This window comes from Tamandua tetradactyla, chromosome 4, assembly GCF_023851605.1.
Source record: "Tamandua tetradactyla isolate mTamTet1 chromosome 4, mTamTet1.pri, whole genome shotgun sequence".
NCBI classification, from domain to species: domain Eukaryota; kingdom Metazoa; phylum Chordata; class Mammalia; order Pilosa; family Myrmecophagidae; genus Tamandua; species Tamandua tetradactyla.
In genome coordinates this window covers 61,536,409-61,555,817 of record NC_135330.1, presented here as the reverse complement: position 1 = coordinate 61,555,817, position 19,409 = coordinate 61,536,409, and the positions used below count along the sequence as shown (strand labels likewise).

General features: G+C 52.1%; 1 protein-coding gene across 4 annotated transcripts; it reads left to right on the top strand.

Moving 5' to 3' along the window:
- Positions 1-31: 31 nt before the first annotated feature.
- On the top strand, positions 32-19,409 carry ETNK2 (ethanolamine kinase 2). Of its 4 annotated transcripts, XM_077157491.1 has the most exons (9): positions 349-462; positions 1,772-1,918; positions 2,362-2,621; positions 5,439-5,561; positions 12,086-12,228; positions 12,841-12,924; positions 15,383-15,528; positions 17,457-17,530; positions 18,196-19,409. In XM_077157491.1, the coding sequence occupies exons 2-9, from the start codon at positions 1,889-1,891 to the stop codon at positions 18,266-18,268; spliced, it is 933 nt and encodes a 310-aa protein (XP_077013606.1). In that variant the 5' UTR covers positions 349-462; positions 1,772-1,888; the 3' UTR covers positions 18,269-19,409. The 4 variants fall into 4 exon arrangements, with proteins under 4 accessions (XP_077013605.1, XP_077013606.1, XP_077013608.1 ...); XM_077157490.1 differs by lacking the exon at positions 1,772-1,918 and having other exon boundaries at positions 32-462; XM_077157493.1 differs by lacking the exons at positions 349-462; positions 1,772-1,918; positions 2,362-2,621 and adding an exon at positions 2,921-3,051.

Sequence of the window (19,409 nt, the reverse complement as noted above, 5' to 3'; positions counted from 1 at the left end):
GGTGATGTCACAATCCCGGCCGGCCGGGGCGTTCCCGGGTCGGCTTCGGGCGCGGGGCCGCGAGCTGGCGATTGAAGCGGGCAGCTCGCTCCTGAGTCATGGACTTCCCCTGGCCCCTCCTCTACCACTCCCACTCCCTCGCCGGGCCCCCCCCGCAGGGGCTAGCGTTCGCGCCGCGGCTCCGAGGGGGTGGGGCTGCTGGGAATGGCTGTTCCCCCTTCTGCTCCTCTGCCGTGCTCGCCCTTTTACCTGAGGAGGCAGACGTCTTGCCCGCAGTGCTCATGGGGCATGGAGGAGAAGGGGGCGGCCAGTGCGAGCTGCCGGGAGCCGCCGGGCCCCCCGAGGGCCGCCGCCGTCCCCTGCTTCGGCATATCAGTAGACCAAGACGACATTCTCCCCGGCGCCCTGCGCCTCATCCAGGAGCTGCGGCCGCATTGGAAGCCCGAGCAAGTTCGGACCAAGGTAGCAGAGCGGGCGCGGAGCCGGGGATGGGGCCCGGCCGGGGCTGGAACGGGGGTAAGGTGGACGTTTGTCCGTGCATCCTTCCGGGCGTGTGTCCCGAGGGTGCACGGCTCCTGCGCAGGAGAGGCTTGGAAGGGTCTATGTATGTATTTATTTCTCCGTCTGTTTGGTCCCTAAGCAAAGCTAGGCTCACACCTCCTTCACCCCTCCGTACACACCCCTTCTCTTGGGGCTCCCTCGGACACGCTGGAGGTCCACCTGCCCACTGTCAGCACGCCGCGCTCGCGGGCCCCACCCCCTGTCGCTGCGTGCTGGTGCCCCTCGCTGCCCAGAAGCGCGTTCCCAGCCAGCTCTGAAACCTGAGGAGGCAGTAACTTTTGGGGTAGCACCCCCGCCCCCTATCCCCCCTCCCACCCCGCACCACACACACACACTCACCCCCCCACACACACACGCACACGCACACGCACGCGCGCGCGCGCGCGCACACACACATACACATTCTCTCTCTCTCACACAAACATTGCTCCCCTTCACCCCATGATGGTATCGAAGCCTCCAGGCCCTGGGCTGCCCCAACTTGGCCCACAAGCCACCCCATTCGGTGGAATCCCGGGGAGCACCGAGCTCCTGCGCTGGGTAGAAACCCTCACCCTCTTCGCTGCAGGCTCAGGCTCAGCAGCCCCCACGCAGGCCTCCTTCCCCACCCCCAGCTGGGCTCATTCTCAGGGACACAGGTGTGGGCAGAGCCTCCCACTAAGGAGCCACAGGCTGTCTCCCTAGCTGACCTGCAATCTCTGAAAAAAAAGCCTTCACCTGCCCACCCATCCCCATCTCCTCTGGGGGCTGCTTTTGGAGAAAGGTGTCCCGGGAGGGGAGAGAATGTTGGGGGAAGGAGGAGGGTAAGGGGAACACGTAAATGCAGCTGGAGCTTGCAACTTGTGCTAGAGAGTGGTAGGTGCTCCATGCTGACGGGCCTTCCAGGTGGAGAAGGACAAGATTCTGGGGAGGTGCAGGACCAGATATGGAGACTGACAGCCCCCTGCTTGGTGGGGGTGGGGTGGGGTGGGATGGGGAGCACTGACAAAATAAAAGCCCAATTTGGTAGTATGACTGTCAAAGCATCAATCAAGCAGGCCAGAGGTTAATTCCAGCGCTGACCTAACATGCCATTTGCTGGTCCCTCCTCTCTTTGAGCCTCAGTTTCCCCACCTAGAATTGGTTCAGATGTCCTCCGAAGCCCTTTTCAGCTCTGTCACACTGTGCTCCATAAATTCCATGGTTTCTTCTTGCTTATCACCCTGTCCAGAGAGCCTCCCCTCCCCGCCCAGTGCCTTCTTTCTGCTCTGGTATGGAACTCTGAGAGGCCCTAAGGACTTCTGACCACCAAAACCCTCCAGGGTGGGTGCCAACTCGGGTACCCTACATGTTCTTCTGCCGCTGGATGGGGCAAGAGGTACAGCAAAGAACCCTCTGTCTGCAGGTGATGAGAGGCAGCTGGGTCAGGATGTACTTATTCCAGGCAACTCCCTGCCCTCCTCTGCCATACTCTAGTCCACGGGGGTTTCTTTCAGAGCTGGGATGGGGGTGAAGGAGGGGAAGGGGGCATCTACCCGCCAAGTAGTGTGGAAATTCCTCCACTGCCAAGTTCCATCCACTAGGGGCAGACCCAGGGGAAGTGAGTATGTCTGGGCTGAATCCAAACCACCATTTTTGCCTTGAACTCTAGTCTCCTCCAGGCATTGGGGACATGGTAGAGCATTAGGGACAGTGCTGAGTTCTTTATTAAGTTGAGGGGCATTAACTGAATATCCCCTCCTGGAGCTAGAGCTGGGGAACCATGGGGACAGACCAGAGAGCCCTGTCCACCACCTATGGGTTGCCCTCTCCCCGTACTAGCGCTTCACTGATGGCATCACCAACAAGCTGGTGGCCTGCTACGTGGAGGAGGACATGCAGGACTGTGTGTTGGTCCGGGTGTACGGGGAGCGGACAGAGCTGCTGGTGGACCGGGAGAATGAAGTCAGGAACTTCCAGCTGCTGCGAGCACATGGCTGTGCCCCCAAACTCTACTGCACGTTCCAGAATGGTCTTTGCTACGAGTATGTGCCAGGCATGGCCCTGGGGCCCGAGCACATCCGTGAGCCCCAGCTCTTCAGGTGAGGAGGATTCATTCCCAGGATATTCTTCACTACTCCTTGGGTTTTGAGATCCCTGACCAGCTTCCTTGGTGTAGAGTATGCTCTGTGGAGGGGAGTCATAAGATTTGTAAAGTCCCTGAAATTGCATGAAAAGTTTGTGTGTTTATGTGCATTGCTTTGCAGAGAGAGACTAGAGCTTTCTGTAGATTTCCACTAGGTTCTGCTAGAAGGGTGAGTTCTGGGGGAGGAAAGTAAGAATTTTGGTGAACATGGGACCAAAGGACCTGGTTCCCTAGGGATTAGCAGCAAGGATTTGCTTCCTGGCATCACACCTCAGCTCTCTATCCATCCCACATATGACTTGGAAACTTCTTGGAGCCTTGAAGATGAAATCTGAGACCAGACCACCGGGCTCCTTGCTTCTTCCATCCTTCTGCTAAGAGCTCAGGTGTGCAAGGAGATGGGCCCAACCTAGGGGGGACATGGGTCTACCAGTGCATGGAGACACCACCCCAATCTCCCTGACAAGGTGGGAGGCCAGGTTTGGGAAGCTGCTGAGTCTTCCTTCCAGAGGCTCGTAGGAACCCAACCCCTGGGGAGCTCCTCCCACTAAATGCCTAGATGTGTAGGGCCCAGGAACTGGACTTAACCTTCAAGCCCTGCAGATGCTGCTGTGGGGCCTTGAAGGTGGAAGACGAAAGAAGAGTCCCTCAACCACTCTGTACTCTGATGGAGGGTAGGGATGTTGGGCAGTATCCTCCTTTCTCCCCACAGTGCTGCACTCCCATGTGGAGGGAGCTCAGACTGGCTAGGCAGGCTGAGGCTTACACCTGACAGCAGGGATGGCACAGTGCAGGACTGCTGGGGTCTGTCCTCCTGACCTCTGCATACTCAGGGAAAATAATAATCCAAGAAGCTTCTTTGCTCCCTCACCTGCCATCGAGTTAACTCCAAGTTCTTGGCCTTATTTGCAAAGCCTGTCCCTTCTGTTTTCCTTGCTCCTGAGCGCTGCTGCTAGGGCTGGTAGGGCCCCAGGATGTTCATGTTGATTAAACAGCTGTGAGTATGTGTGTCTGGAGGAGGGAGGTTATACAAACCTGTGCAAATGTCTTCTCAGGTCCCATTTGAGCAGTTCCTAGTGCACCCAGCTTGGAGATGTGAGGTCAGAGAAGGATAGGGGAGCCCTGTCCTAGCTTCTCCCTCACACTTGTGCAAATAAGCTCTGATATTGGCAGGTCCTCACCACTCCCAGTCTCCCTCCACCTCTGTGTGTCTGATGCTGTCACTCATTCTCTTGTGGAAACATTTACCATTGTCAGGAAGATTGAAGATGGATTTCGGGTGGATAATAAGAAAAACTTTGCGTTTGGGGGAGGGCCAGAAATTGGGATAGATGTAGGAGGTAGGCCCTTCCTTGCTGATTTTCCCAGGATAGACAGTTACCTCTCTGGGGTGAAGGTGGGTCTCCGAAGTAAAGGCAGGGAGGAGGAGGCCTCAGGGAGTCCCCCTCCCCATGTTCCCCTGAACCCCACCCCTCAGCCTCTTCCAGCTGAGGCTTTGCAGCATAAAAATGCTGAGTGTTGAAGTTATTTTCATTGCTATTCCAGACAACAACCCTATTGATATTCAAGGAAACACTGTTCATGCTATTAGGAATCCTCCTTTAGGAAGGGGAGGCCTGGGTCTCAGATCTGCTTCTCTGCCCTGCTCAAGCCCTGGCCAGTCCCCTCCTGCCCCAGGCCTCGGGCCTCTGACAGCATAGCCTTCATCTCTCACCCGCTTGGTCGCTGCTCTCTCTGTAAGGGGTGGGAGGCTTGGTGGTGGGAGGTGTCTTCTGGAGGAGCCCCCAAATTGCCCTCTTATCCTGATGGGGTATGGCCTGCCCCTTCCCAGGGCCTGTTGTCACTGGAACAGTTCAGTAACAAGGTTTCAAACAGCCAGTGCCTTTGTTGTCTTTCCCAGCGATTATTATTGGAGCAACAGGCAGAGGCCTAAGGAAGCTTGAATGTTGGAGGCTTTACAGACTGGTAGGGGGTGGGGCTCAAGAAGGGAGGGCTGGCAGAGGATGTGGAGAGCCCAGCTGGGACATGGGTGTCAGATGATGGGGTCCTTATCAAGGCCCTCCCTCCCTTCCATCCTCCCCCACCCTCTCCCAGCAACCTTCCCCAGCCTTGCTTCCTCTCCCTACCGCCCCCTCCTTCTCTCCCAGGACCTTGGATAATGTCCACCCAAGAACTTGAAAATAGAACGCTGGTTTGTTTTGCGTCCTTGGCAGCCAGCCACCAGCATCAACTCCCAGTGGCCGAGGAAGGGGCTGCCCTGAGCCAGCCTGTCTCCCTCCCCACCTTGGCCAGCCTGATAAGAGGCAGGCATTTCTTCTCTGCCTGGATCACCAACCCCTCATCCCTTACCGGGAGGGGCCTTACGTTCAGCTCTCCAGGAGAGGAAGGAGAGTCCAGAGAGGGAGGGGGAACTGCCCTCGTCCCCAGGTGCCTCCCTCTGTTCCCAGGGGTTGCAGTGGCTACAGGACCTTGGGGTGGGGCAGTGTCACTGACCTGTGGCCAACAGCCCACTGCTTTGCCCTGCTGCTCCCTGAAGCCATTTCAACCATGGTCCTCGAAAGGGAGCTGTTGGGCTAAAGGTCTTATTTCATATTTATGCCTTTGGCTGAGACCTTCCTTCTGCAGGGCCTGGGGCTCCAAAGAGACTAACAGTAGCCCCACATGTGGCCCTCTGACAGGTCCCTTGGTGGACCTGTTAGGGTCCTTTTGGCCGGGAGAGGCTGAGCTGAGAGGGCTGAGCACTGATACTTTCCTCTTCCTCTTTCTGCTGTAGGTTGATCGCCTTAGAGATGGCGAAGATACACACCATCCATGCTAATGGCAGCCTGCCCAAGCCCACACTCTGGCACAAGATGCACAATTATTTCACCCTTGTGAAGAATGAGATCAACCCCAGGTACAAAGATCTGGGAGAGTCCAAGGCTGCCTCTGTCTTTCCTGCCTTAGTAAAATCCTACCCCCCACCCACACCCACTGACCATTCTTTTGGCTCCAGCTCACCACGCAGGAGGCTTAAGGGCTCAGGATCTGGGGCGGGGGCTGAGAATTTCTTCCAACAGACCTTTCTGATGTGATTGTCAAGCCTATATCTCTAGGCAAAGTTGGATTGATTGACTAAATCCCAGGAATGGAGAGCAGTAGTTTCATGCCAGCGTGCTCATTTGTCCTTGGGCCTTCTGACTGCGGCAGGAATGAGGGATGGGGACACCTCCTCATTTTATTTAAAGGGATATGGAGACTCAGAGGCTAAGCTTTGCCCAGTGTCTCAGGGCTAGTCAGAGGCAAGGCTTCTGTTTCCCAGGCCAGGGCAAGGGCAGGGTCCTTTGAACTCAGCCCATCCCCACCCCCTCGTTCTCAAAGTCAGAGAACTCGTCAGCCGATAAGCCCTTGGGACATCAAGGTTCCTGCTACTTGCCTAGACGCCTTTTATGCTGACGTGCCTCTGGGGGCCCTGTTCCTGTGCAGATTGACAACTCACCATTTCCATCACTTTTTCCAGAGAAGGAGGTACTCCACCTATCCTAACAGATGAGATGGGGTTCCCTCAACCTTTCTTTAGGTTCTCTGGGCGGCACTCTGAGAGTCCAGCTGGCCTTGAGATACCTGGATCCCCAACATGCCTTTCAGGATGGAAACTTGGAGAAAAGAGTGAGGATACCCCTTTTCCCCTACAAAATAAAAGGCAGTAGTGAGTCTCTGATCCATAGATTTCCTCCCTGTTCCAAAAGTTTATGGGCGTAGAGTACAGAAGAGGCCTGGGAGCAGGGTTGTCCTCAATTGACAATAATTAACTCTATCCCAATTGTGTATCTCTATCACGCGCATGGGCATGCGTGCCCACACACACATACAACTTTATCTGGTTCCTCCCACTTAATGATTATCAAGCGTTCCTTTGGGACTGTTTGTCCGGGATGGCCCAAGCATGCCCTCTCTTTGATCATGTTCAGAACTTCCATGTCAGAGTGTTTCTGGGACAAGGACTGCCTTCGCTCTCCGGACTAGAGCTGCACATTGAGAACAGTGTCCTCTAGTGCCCGAGCCAGTAGGGCAGTCCACCCCCATCACTGGGCGGACGGAAAACATTAAGCCCAGAGAGGGGATGGCACTTGCCGCACGTCGTTGCTGAGCAGTGGCAGTCCAAAGACTAGAGTTCAGGCCGCCTGATGCTCAGGCATGATTTTTTTTTTTAATTGAGTAATCTTCACACACATACAGTCCAACCATAGTGTACAATCAGTGGCTCACAATATCATCACACAGTTGTGTACTCATCATCACCATGATCATTTTTAGAACATTTGCATCACTGCAGGAAAAGAAAAAGAAGAAAAAATTCGTACATTCCATACTCCCTGTCCTCTCTCTTATACCGCTAGTATTTCAATTTACCCAATTTTTTATCTTTCATACCCTCCTATTATTTATTTGTTTCTATCCTTAATTTTTTAAACTAATCTGTCCATACCCTGGGGCATCAGACACAAAGTTTTCACAGTCACACAGCAACATCGTAAGGACCATATAGTTATACAATCATCTTCAAGAATCAATACTACTGAAATACAGTTCAGCAGCTTCAGGTACTTCCCTCCGACCCCTCCATCATACTCCAATAATTAGTTATTATAAACTAATAAAGGATATCTATGTAATAATGTATAAGAATAACCTCCAGGATAACCTCTTGACCCTGTTTGAAATCTCTCAGCCATGGAGACTTTATTTTATTTCATTTCTTTCTTCTCCCTTCTGGTGAAGAAGGCTTTCTCAATCCCATGATGCTGGGTCCCAGCTCATCTCCAGGAGTCAGGGCCTGTGTTGCCAGGGAGATTTATATCCCTGGGAGTCATGTCCCATGTAAAGGGAAGGGCAATGAGTTCACCCGCTGAGTTGGCATAGAGAGAGAGCCCACATCTGAGCAACAAAAGAGGTTCTCTGGGAGTGACTCTTAGACAAAATTATAAATAGGCTTAGCTTCTCCTTTGCAGGAATAAGCTTCATTTGGGTGAGCCCCAAGATTGGAGTGTTCAGCCTATTGAATTGGTTGTCCCCACTGCTTGAGAGAATAATAGGAATTCCCCAGATAGGGAAGTTGAATATTTCCTCTTTTCTCTCCAGTCCCCCAAGGGGACTTGGCAAATACTTTTTAAATCTCTGCCCAGATTACTCTGGAATATATTGGGGCATCACACTAACCTGTATAAACCAACAAGCTCTCACTCGCTATTCAAGATTCCATGTAATTACAGTGTTCAAGTAAGCTGACTATACAAGTTAAATTAGAGAATATGCTACCCAAAATATAAATTTTGCACCAAATAAAAAACTCTCCCTTTTGTCTCACACAGGAATTGAAGTTTGAAAATATGGACAATATCATCCTTTACCCTGTATTCTGATTTACCTTAGCCCTGACCAGATCATCTTCATTCATACCTCTAGTCAAAGTCTGATCACTTTCTTAGCTTTTTTAACAGTTGCTGAATGGGGTATTGCTGGCTTTTATAACCTCAGTGCTCGAATTCTGAGTTTCAGCTGTCACCCAAAGTTTCAGAGAATGACCAGGTTTTATACAAATAGCTCAGCATCTCAGAATTTAGAGATAACGGTTACAACTCTTGAATATATGTGACTGCTGTAACAGCTTACAATCTAGGACCCTTTATAATAGGCCTCAACCTGATAACCCATGCTCTCGACTTCAGTTCCCTAGTTTGTGTATTATAGTTAGTCCATATGAGTGAGGCATGATAATACTTGTCTTTTTGTCTCTGACATTTCATTCAACATACTGTCCTCAAGGTTCATGCACCTAGTTGCATGCCTCACTTCTTACGGCTGCTCAGTAGTCCTTTGCATGTATACACCATAGTTAACCCTCCCATTCCTTCATTATTGTACCCTTAGGCCACCTCCATCCACTGCTAATGGTGAACACTGCCATCAGACATAATCTTGATATGGTAGCTTCCTTTGACTGTGCTGTCACTGTGAAACCTTAGGGGATAATCTTGTGGGTAGGATAGGGAGTGGTCCCTGGAGAAGAGCAGACCAACTTCTTTTTCTCCTGTCACTCCTTTGACCTTGGGCAAATAAGTCGTTCACTTCAACTCTAACCCATCCAAAAGCAGGACAATGATGAGCAATCACTTAGATTAGATAAATCACCTCAAATTCCAGTCCTTTGTTTATAATCCTGATTTATTAATCCCTTCATTTTACAAAGATTGACTGATTGAGATTTAAAACAATAAAAATCATGAACATGACATTGGCCCTATCTTCAAAAAGCTCAGGACATGTCCACGCATAACTGCGAAGTAAAGCATGGTGGGTAATTTATGCTGGGGGTGGGAGAACTAGGGAATTTCTTCTTGGTGGAGGTGGCATGGCAGAGATGAGAAGGAAGACTGCTCTAGGAGGAAGGTACAGCTGGAGCAAGGCCTGCTCAGGGATAATGAGTAGATGAGGTTGTCTGGGGCTGATCTTTCTGAGGGCCAGGAAACGTCATGGGAGTGAGACCCCAGAAGTGAGTTGGAGCCAGATTCCAAAACCTTAAATGCCTGGTTAAGGAGCCAAGATTTAGCTTAGCAGGCACTGGACACTGGATGAAGGTGTTGAGTCAGTGAGTAACCTGATCAGGCCTGTGGTTTAGGGTGAAGGACAGATTGGTGAGAGAAAAGATTTGAGGTAGGGAGATCAACTGGTAGGGAGATCAACTGGGGGGTGTTATACTTGAATGGGCAAGAATTAGAACTAACATTTCCAAACTTTGAGCATAAGATCCCTGTGGGGTACTTGCTAAGTGCAGATTCCCAGGCCTGACCCTGGAGATTGAGTGGGAGGTCTTGCATTAGACCACAAGAATCTGCATTTGGACAAGCTCCCCGGGCGATTCTCAGACGGGGGGTCAAGAGCCCCCATTTTTTCATTGCCTTAGGGCATCTTCATCAGCAGGAACTGTGACCAGGGGAATGGGCCAGAGAAACCTTGGGAAATAGGTTTGGTGGCCTTGGGGTTTGGTTGGATGTGGGGGGGTGGCATGGAAATGTCCAGAGTGGCTGGGAGAATGAGAGGCTGGTGACTGATCGGGGGCACCAAGAGGGGATAAGGCTTGTTTGTTTGGCGGGAGGGCAAAGGTGATGAGCTAATAGGTGGAATGCTCAGAAAGTCCACTGTGAGGAGAAAGTAGTTTTGCCCTGCCCAGATCTGGAGGGGACCCTGAGAGCTGAGTGGGAGACATGCCAGGTAGCAGTCCCTTCATCTGGGAAACTCTGAAACCACCTGGGTAGGTTCCCCAGCCCCTTCAAGCCTGTCCTGCCTTCTAGGGGGGACAGAGAAGAAGGAAAAACAGTTGCACCTGCAGTGTGACTGTTCCTGTGAAAGGGTGGGGATTTCTTTTCTGCCACCCTCACAGCCTTGGAAGAGTCTGGTGGGGTCAGGACTGAAGGGAGCAAGGCTGGCGATGTTTGCAGCACTCAGGGGAGGCAGGCAGGGCCGCTGAGTGAGGCTGCGCAGGGAGGCCAAAGGCTTAGGTGGTTCCCACACTAACCATCTGTACGGCCTTGGGGTGGCATAGTGTGGGGTCAGATGGAGGTCAGGGACTGGGCAGCTGGCATCTTAGATGTCAAAGGCATGTTTTCCAGGCTGGGACCTGGGCACACTGAAGGAAGCCTCTAATTCTTATCTTTTTGATGGTCTCAGTCCAAGGGATAAAAAAAAAAATCTTAAAAAAAAAGTGTAAGTTCTTAAAAAGCACCAAGATTGACCTTTCAACACAATAAATGAGTGAGAGTGAGGGAAGGCCTCCCCACTGAGAGTGCCCCCAGGTTAACCCCCCCCCCCCCCGACTCCCTGGACTCAGGCCTTTGCAGAGCTTTGAGGTACACAAGGCTTTCAGGAGGGTTTGCCACCTTTACAGCAGGAGGTTCCCGGGGCAGGCCGAGGGCTGCTTTCCTTGGATGAGGAAGTGGAGCGTCCAGCTGGGTGAGAGACATCTGGAGTCTGGGAGGAAGCCTCTCCCCTTTCCCTGAGCCTCAGTTTCCCCATGGGGTTGGACTGGATGATCGAAGTGCTTCTTGAGCTCTTATCTGTGAGCCTGTGACTTTGGAACATGGATTCAGTGCCCAGGAAGGAGCCTCCCACTGTTCTTTCCTAGGTGGTCACTTGGGGACACCTCAGTCACTCAGTCCCACCTCTGGGCTGGGGCATTTAGGTAGCTGGTTTGTCCTGTGGAAGGTCAGAGAGGGGACATGCCTTTCTCTGGACATGTGTTCTCCCTGCCCTGGACAAAGAGATGCAGACAGGAAGCACATGAGTAGAGATAGAACCCAGGTCTCCTCCTCTCCACCCATTGGTGGTTGTGGGATTTTAAAGGCCGTGCTATTTGGCTTTGTCTGTGTACACAGACTTGGGGACCAAAGTTCAGAGCATCTGAGCACAGCATGCCCTCACTAAACATCCATGTGGCCTTTGGTAATTCCATTGATTGGCTGATTCATTCATTCCTCAACAAATATTTCTTTCAGCCAAAATGCCTTCTGTGTGCTGTGGGATGGGGGTGGGGTGAAGGAGGGCATCTTTGTTCCTGCCCTCAAGTTACCCTAGCACGGTTGGGGCAGGAGTCTGGGACAGAGACACCTACACCATAATTCCAGGTAGGAAGAATGGGTTTTTGTGGACCTGAAGAGCAAGTGCTCTTATATTTAAACGCCCCGATATTCCTTGTAGGGGTGAGCTCAAGAAGCAATTTGTTTACTTTCTATGTGGGCCTGAGTGGCCTGTTTGTGAGAGGAGAGGTTAGACCAGGTGACTTCTCAGGTCCTTTCCACCTTTGACACGCCAGGACATACCTCTGCCTCCTGAAAAGAGCTCCGTTGTACCAGCCCTTTTCCCAGGATTCTGTTACTCCTTCACTGAAGGAACTCTGAAGAGAGAGTCTTGTTTTAGAGAGCTGTACCTTTTCCTAGGAATTTTTCTTCGCATTCTAAGATAACCTAAGACAGGTCTGTTTCACATCTTTCCCCAGTGGTCATGGTGCCTTGTTTTTTCTTAGCCTGGAATGATTGGGTTTGGATGCTCATTCCCCCTATCCCCCATCCTGGGTCCTTTCCCCATGCCTCTGTCCTTACCTCTTCATCCTTTCACATAGTAGTAGGGATGCCTTTCAGTCTTTGACTTTTATACTTCTCAGAATGCCTGTGTTTTAATCAGCTTCTTATGGTTGCCATAGGAAGTCAGAAGCCTTAGTGCCACCTTAAAGATGAAAGTGAGGGTCTGAGAGGTTGGTCATTTGTCCACAATCCCTGTGCACTGAGAGGTAGGGATGAGGCGAGAGCCCAGGGCTCTTGAGGCCAAGAACCTGCTTGTCTGCTGCCTGCCCTTCCTCCCCCAGCCATCCTTCTTGCCATTGTCCAGCTTTTCTGCAGATGTCCCCAAGGTAGAGGTGTTGGAGCGGGAGCTGGCTTGGCTGAAGGAGCACCTGTCCCAGTTGGACTCCCCCGTGGTGTTTTGCCACAATGACCTGCTCTGCAAGAACATCATCTATGACAGCACCAAAGGTATGGGTTTTGTGGCCCTGGCTGGGCAGCAGCAGGGCTTGGGCCTCTTGGTCAGCTGGCTCCAGGACCCTGCAAAAGGAGGTCTTAAGTTAATTTGTATCTCAAAGGAGAGAAAGGGAGGAAAGAAAACAAATTCCTACTTAAAAAAGAGCTATGCCTAGAAAGAACTCAAAGTCATGGTTTGTGGAAGTCCACAATGTTAGAGCACCCAAGCCCTTCATCTTCCACATGCACTGGGCTTCCAGAGAGGAGGCCTTCCTAAGGCCCTCATGGACAGAACCTCCCTGTGTTCCTGACGAGGGCTTCCCCTACAGGGAATTCTTAGCTTTATTTCAGACCCTCTGCCGTACTGAGGACAGATATCTTTAGAGCCTGAGGATCTAGCTGTGTGATACCTGCAGATACCTCACGCTGGAGGAAGGACAGGTGGACAGATAGACAGATGGAAAGATGCAGCTTAGAAGATTGTTACAGAGGAGGTCAGGTTAGGCCAGAAAGCTGGAGAGGCCAGTGAGAGTCAGTGGGTTCATTCCAGAAGTCTGGGGAAGCTTGGCCAGGCCCTACTCCAGAGGTCTTGAGAACAACCCTCACTGCTCCTCCTCTACCCCGTAGGTCACGTGCGGTTCATTGACTATGAATATGCTGGCTACAACTACCAAGCTTTTGACATTGGCAACCATTTCAATGAGTTTGCAGGTGAGAGGGACATTTCTTGTTTGACCAGATCCAGGGGGAGCATGAGAAGGGTGTTATAATTGGTGAGTGGAGGGTCAACAGCCCCTGTCCTCAGGGATATCGCAGCTGGAGAGGGGAAGACACAGCACACCTCTAGACAACTTCACATACACAGACCAGACCTCTGTTAACCCAACTGGCAATTGAGTATAAATTTGGAAAATGTAGCCTCTCTAGGATCTCTGAGGGGACTTGGCTTGGCAGGTGAATAGGAAGAAAACCCTTTCCTCTGAGCAGACCCAGCCCCCAGCAGCCCGGCCAGCACAGCCCAGGACAGCTTCAGCTGCTACTCATCCCCTGGTCCACACTCCTTCATACTGAGCACAACCTGAACAGTCAAACATAAGGGCCATTCATGGAGATAAGGAGCAGAACAAACTCAAAGTAGTTATTTGCCTGATGGCCTGATAAGGGACTCCACAGTTGAAATCCTGCCTTTGCTGCTTAGTAGCTGTGACCCTTTGTCAGGTTTCTTGCCCTCTCTGTGTCTCTGTAATATGGAGATGATAATACTAACTACTTTCATAGTGCTAATATGAGTTGTATATATATATACACACGTACAAATACATAAACATATACATTCATATACATATACCAATGCACTTAGAATGGTATGATGCATGCGCTAAGCATCATATAAGTATATGCTGCTATTATTCGGTAGGGAAGCTCTCCTGCAGTTGGGAGAAATGGAGAAGAATGGAAGTGGTTGGATGAGGGGAATGTTTTCTAGGGGTCACAATTGTTCTGTAAAGGCCTGGTATGTACAAAGGAATTGCTTGTGTAAAAGGAGCAGAGCAGGATTCTCCAGATTACAGGTTTCTTCATTGTTGAAAACAATTAGATGGGACCAAGGAGGCAACTCACGATTGTAGCTGGCCACTGGAGCTGCAGGAATGTTCCCAGTCTGGTAGTGTTAGGTCCTCAGCATGGCAAGGCCAGCCACTGTGGCTTAGGATAGTGAGCTCGGCCCAGGCCAGTTGGAGGGTTGCCCCTAGCCCAGCCTCAACCACTCTCCAGCCTGAGCCAGGCCATTTGTTTCCCTCCTGGGATCCCAGACAACCCTGTTAAGCAATGATTGTTCCTGAAGGTGTGACTCCCGGCGGCAGCCACCAGCTGCACCTGGCAACCCCAGGGGACAACCAGGTCTCAGCTGGGCAGAGCAGCTAAGCTTTGGGTTATGAAGCAGAGGCTGGCACTGGTAGAGCAATTGGGCATTCTCCTCCCAGAAGGGATCATTCTTAAGCATTTTAAGTCCTTCTCACCCACTGTACAGAGCAAAGTCCAGCTGGAATTTTTCCAAAGGGGCAGATTGCATCCTGCTCCCAAGCCACGGACGGAGAAGGAAGAGCTCAGCATGGGAGAAGGAGGAGGGCAAGAGAGAATAGGAGCTGAGGAGAGGGATCTCTGGGGTTCTCTGAAGCAGGGAAGACACTGGCCTTGGAGGTGGGAGATGAGAGTTCCAACCCTGCTCCTGCCTCTAACTGGCCATATGACTTTGAGCAATTCCTTTCTTCTCTCTGAGCCTTAGTTTCTTCAACTGCACAGGGGGATTTTTTTCCATCTTGAAGCCCCAGGAAACTAAGTGTGTTCCTCCAGGGATACAGGAGAAACTTGAGAAAGACAAGGAGGGAAAAAGAGGGAAGAGACGACCCAGTCCTGGGCCTGTCCTAAACAAACTGCTTCTTTCTGGACCAGCTCTTTGCTCCTCCTGAAGCCAGGGCCTCTGCCCCCAGACCCAGGATACAACTAGTACGCACCAAGCTGGCAGCTTTAAGACTCCTAGAATGTTGGGGCTAGAAGGAATCAGAGCCATTTAGTCCAGGGACCCCAAGCCTGGCTGCATATGAGTGTCATCTGGTGAAGTGGATGGAGGTGGGGGTTCCTGAGAATCTATTTTTACCAAGCTGTCCAGGTGATGTTTTAAGTAGCCATCTCAACAAGCTAAGAAGCAATGTTTCAGATCCATCCCAGTCTAATTCCTAAATGAAAGCATTTAGGCCAGTGAGAGGAAAGGCTAACCAAGGGTTGGCATCAGACCTAAGCTAGGACCCCTGACTGTAACTGAATGCCCCCTGCATGCCCAGCTTTGTAAAGGACAAAGGGGGTTCTAAGGTGCTGGCTGAGACTGCCCATCCCCTACCTTGGGAGGCTCCCATCATTTCCAGGACAGTGCCTTTCCCCTCCACTAGTCTGCCTCTCACTGTGCTTTCCTCAGCCTCACCAGAAGCAGTGCCTCCCAGCTGGGATGGGGGCAGGCCCCCAGAGATCAGATGGGTTTGGTGGTCAAAGCAGCTGCATTCCCAGGGCTGCCTCCGTGGGCACGGCCCTGCTGGAGGATGCAGGGCAAAGACGATGGGGGTTTTGAGGGGAGAAGGAGACAGCATCCTTCTGCCTGTCCTGCCCCTCCCTTCAGGTGTGAATGAGGTCGATTACTGCCGGTACCCAGCCCGGGAGACACAGCTGCGGTGGCTGCGCTACTACCTGCAGGCACAGAAAGGGATGGCGGTGACCCCCGGGGAGGTGGAGAAGCTCTACGTGCAAGTCAACAAGTTTGCCCTGGTGAGTGCTGGTCCCTGGGTGGGGGCAGGGAAAGGAGGAGCCAGAAGGAGAGGCCGGCAACCCACCTGCTAGCCTCCTACCCTCTTGCAGCCTTAAGGTGGAGGAGGAGGCAGAGTCCAAGGTCAGGCATGAGGTCCTGAGGCATGCACCGTGCTGCTCCTGAGCCCCACGCTAGAGGCGAGACCACGGAAGTCATTCTAGGCAGTCCCTTATTTCTAAGTTGCCCTGTTCCCGTTCTCCTGTCTTCCTCACCTCATCGAGCCTAGGTTCTCTCCTTCCTGGAGGAGTATTTCCAAGAAAGACTCTGCTGCCTTTTCCAGTTTCCTATTTTGGCAATTCTCTCGTTTGGACAAATAGTTCTTTCTACTGTCTAACCTCAGTCTTTCATGCTCCAGTTAAACTCATCTCTTCTTTCTTTCTTTTTCCCCCTCCACCTTCAGGGGAGATAGAGGATGCTAGGCTTTTATCTTCCTTGTTAACTACCTCCATTAACTCAGAACTTTGTAAGACTTTCCCATCAGGTCCCTTCTGCTCAGATTTCTGTGCTATCAGTTCCCTATTGAGTGCTGCTTGTCCAAGATACATGGTTCATGCCAGGTCTCCACTAGTATGTGCTCAGGGGATTCCTAACTAGTCTTATTAATGTCAGCCATGCATAAGCAAGACAAGTCAGCTGCCCTGAAATGAATAACAGACAATACATAATAGAGCTAAATAAAATCTTTCCTTGTTTGTGACTTTGGATTGCCTATTCTATTTTCTTTGTTGGCACAAAACTGATTCTACATCAGGTACTATCCAAGTGTTCCACTCATGCCGCCTCTTGCTTAACTTTTTAATAGCCCATTACACTTGCTAATTGAACTATGCCCCTTATAAGTTGTGAAAAGAGAAGAAAGGAGGGAGGCACTTTATAACCCAGCCCCTGAGTGAGTAGGATTTGGGGATGGGGTGTGGGGTGGGGTAGGAGAACAGCAGGGGTGGGAGACCTTTGCCTGGGAAAGTAATAGTGTCACTGCTGTTTGTTCAGGGACAAAGGGAAGCCACATTTTCTCTGCCTTCTTGAGCCTGGGGCAATCTGGGGCCCTCTGGGCACCTCTGGCTACAGGGAAAGCAGAGTTTAGTGCTCAGTCAATGCTCAGACCTGGGTTTACACCCGTTCCCCAGCCCCAACCCTGGGTGGGGAAACAGGTGGAGGTGGCCAGTTTCCAGAGTCTTCTAGCGGACCAGAAACCTGGGGACTTGGTGGAGTTAGAGGCCAAGACCTCCAGTGCCCATCACTCTCATTGCACCCCTGTTTTCTAGTGACGAGTACTAGCTGCTCCACTGGCCACCTGGCCTGAGCTCATCCTGGACACCTTGGCCTTGAAGATTTGAGGAGGTCCCCCTGGGTGGTGGGGGAGGCCAGTGATAGAATCTGCTTAGGCTGGAGGAACAAGGTGCAAAGCTAGTAAAGGGTTAGGGGTTCCAGTAGGACCATATTTGATAACTTCAGCTTGTTTGAGGATTTTTGTGTTGTCTCCTTTAACTGAAAGAAACCTAGTTACAGGAAGGTGGTTAATCACTGGGGAATTAATAAAGTCTTCTCCACCTTAAAAAAAAACACAGACTTCAGCTGAGTCCCCTACCCCAGCACGCCCAGGAGACTTCAGCTGAGTCCCCTACCCCAGCACGCCCAGGAGGCAGATGCCCGCCTGGGGACCTAGGCAGAACTGGCTCTGCTTGCCTCCAGTGGGGGTGCAAACCCAAAATGCTGTCCAGTAACTTGGCCTCAAGAAATTCCCCAACCTGTGCTGGGGAGACCCCCCCCCCCCCATAACAGATCCCTGCCAGTTGCCCAGCTCTGTGTCCCCCAGAGTGACTGTCACTCCAGCTGTGTAAGGCCCCTGGGGAGATGGCCACGCTGACCCTCTCTGGTCTGTCTCCAGGCATCCCATTTCTTCTGGGCCCTCTGGGCACTCATCCAGAACCAGTACTCCACCATCGACTTTGATTTCCTCAGGTGAGTGCAGGGGACAGTGGGGGCGTGGGGGCAGGTTTTGGGGACAATGCTGAGTCCCCCCAAAGCACAGCCCAGAGACAATGCTGAGTCCATTCGTGTTCATCCGCCGTTGTACAGCAGAGGGGTCAGTCAGGTAGTTTCGTGGTTACTGTGTTGCCTCCCAGCACGGGGTTTTAGACCCAGCTACTGCTTCAGTGACTCCTAGTGTTACACTTGGGATGACAAGTGATGATATGCTTGAATATTGACAACTTGGGATTGAGGTTTCATCATGCAAAGTGCACGTGTGCTAAGGGCTGAGAATCATTTCTTCCTCCTGCTGACCTAGTCCCTCACCTCGCTCCTCACCCACCCTCAGCTGAAAGGAACCACCGATCCTGGCTCCAAAATTTTCACAACCAAGTCTCTGAGGACTGTCTAAAAGATAGATTGGCTCTTGCAGGGACACTAGGAACGGGTGGCTTGCTAGTTTCCAAAGTTCTAGAAAACTTTCTCAAGCTGCCATCTGTCTTAAATCAGCCCAGTCTGGAGTTGATTTCCCAGACTTGTCCGGGTCTCCCTCGGCCCGATGGGCTTAGAGCTGGGGAGAAGCTTTCCTCAGGATGTGAACATCCCTGGCTGGGACCACCTGCCCTCCTTTCTCACACCCAGCTTCCTTCTGGCAGGTACGCGGTGATCCGATTCAACCAGTACTTCAAGGTGAAGCCTCAAGTGTCGGCCTTGGAAATGCCAAAGTGACCAGCTTCCCCCATCCTTCCCCTACCCATATGCCTGGTCGACCTGTTCTCCAGGGCTCAGTTCTGCTCTAGGACTCATACCCTTGGACAAGGTGGGAGAGGGGATAGGTGGGTGTCCAGGGAGAAGGCCTCATCCCTGCCACCAGCCCCCCAGTCAATGCCACTGTAGACCTCATTCTTCTGTTTGGAGGGGCTGATAGGACCTGACTCTGGGGGTCCCGTTCACCTCCTCAGGCTTGGGGAGAAGTGCCTGCAGACAGCTAGGGGCCACCAGCACCAGAGACCAGACCACCACCATCCCTGGGAACCACAGCTTTCCCAGCCCCAGACTGTGCTGGGATCTGGGCTGCCTTAGATGTGTCCTTGACCCTTCCTGGCTGGGGAGGAGGGGAAGGTGGGAAAGCTCCTTTCTACCTCCAGTGCCCCGAGCCTCCAGCCCGTCTCCCCCTGTATGCCCCATGTGGGAGGTGCTGAGCTTCAATCCAGCATCATGCTGACTCTGACAGATGGATGTACATAACTTGGGGGGAGGGAGGCTGGTCTAGAACTGGGCATGTCGGCACCCCCGGAGCCACCTCACTCGAGACCCCTCTCTCCAAGCCAAACCCCATCAAACTGCCCCTCTCCAAACCTCAGCCTAAGGAGACATGCATCGCTTCCAGTGCCCTTTCTGCCTCTGTGCTTGTGTCTGTCTCTCTCCAGCCTGCTGGGAGGGAAGGAAGGAAAGGGGGCAGTGAGGTTCTCGGCCTCCAGAGCCCAGTTCTGTGCAGCGCTGTGGCTGGGCTGAAGGAGTCGAAACCAAGAGTGGAGCAGCCGGAACAGGAGCCGGCAGCCTCTCTGCTTTGTCGACAGCAGCAGGCCCTCACTTCCAACTGTCTCTCTCTCCATCTCCAACTTCTGTCCTGAAGCTGATGCACCATCTTCCCTCGTGGGAATGACGAGTGGGAGTCAGGGCCCAGGGGCCAGCATGCCAGAGCCCAGGTGGGGTCAGGATCATGAAGGTGCTGAGCCTGTGCCCTACTGCCAAGGACCTCCACTTCCTTTCTGCCCTCACAGCTTCTAGGGCCCTCCTGCTCTGGGTCATAGAATGATTCATTTGTAAATTATCATGGTTTTCTGCATTAAAATGGCCATTTCCGGAA

Bases quoted from the DNA above. Each gene is read 5' to 3' on its own strand.
- ETNK2 (XM_077157490.1), top strand. From the start codon at position 205: ATGGCTGTTCCCCCTTCTGCTCCTCTGCCGTGCTCGCCCTTTTACCTG. The intron at 2,622-5,438 runs GTGAGGAGGATT...TTTCTGCTGTAG, and splicing joins CGTGAGCCCCAGCTCTTCAG to GTTGATCGCCTTAGAGATGG. The intron at 12,925-15,382 runs GTGAGAGGGACA...CCCTCCCTTCAG, and splicing joins CCATTTCAATGAGTTTGCAG to GTGTGAATGAGGTCGATTAC.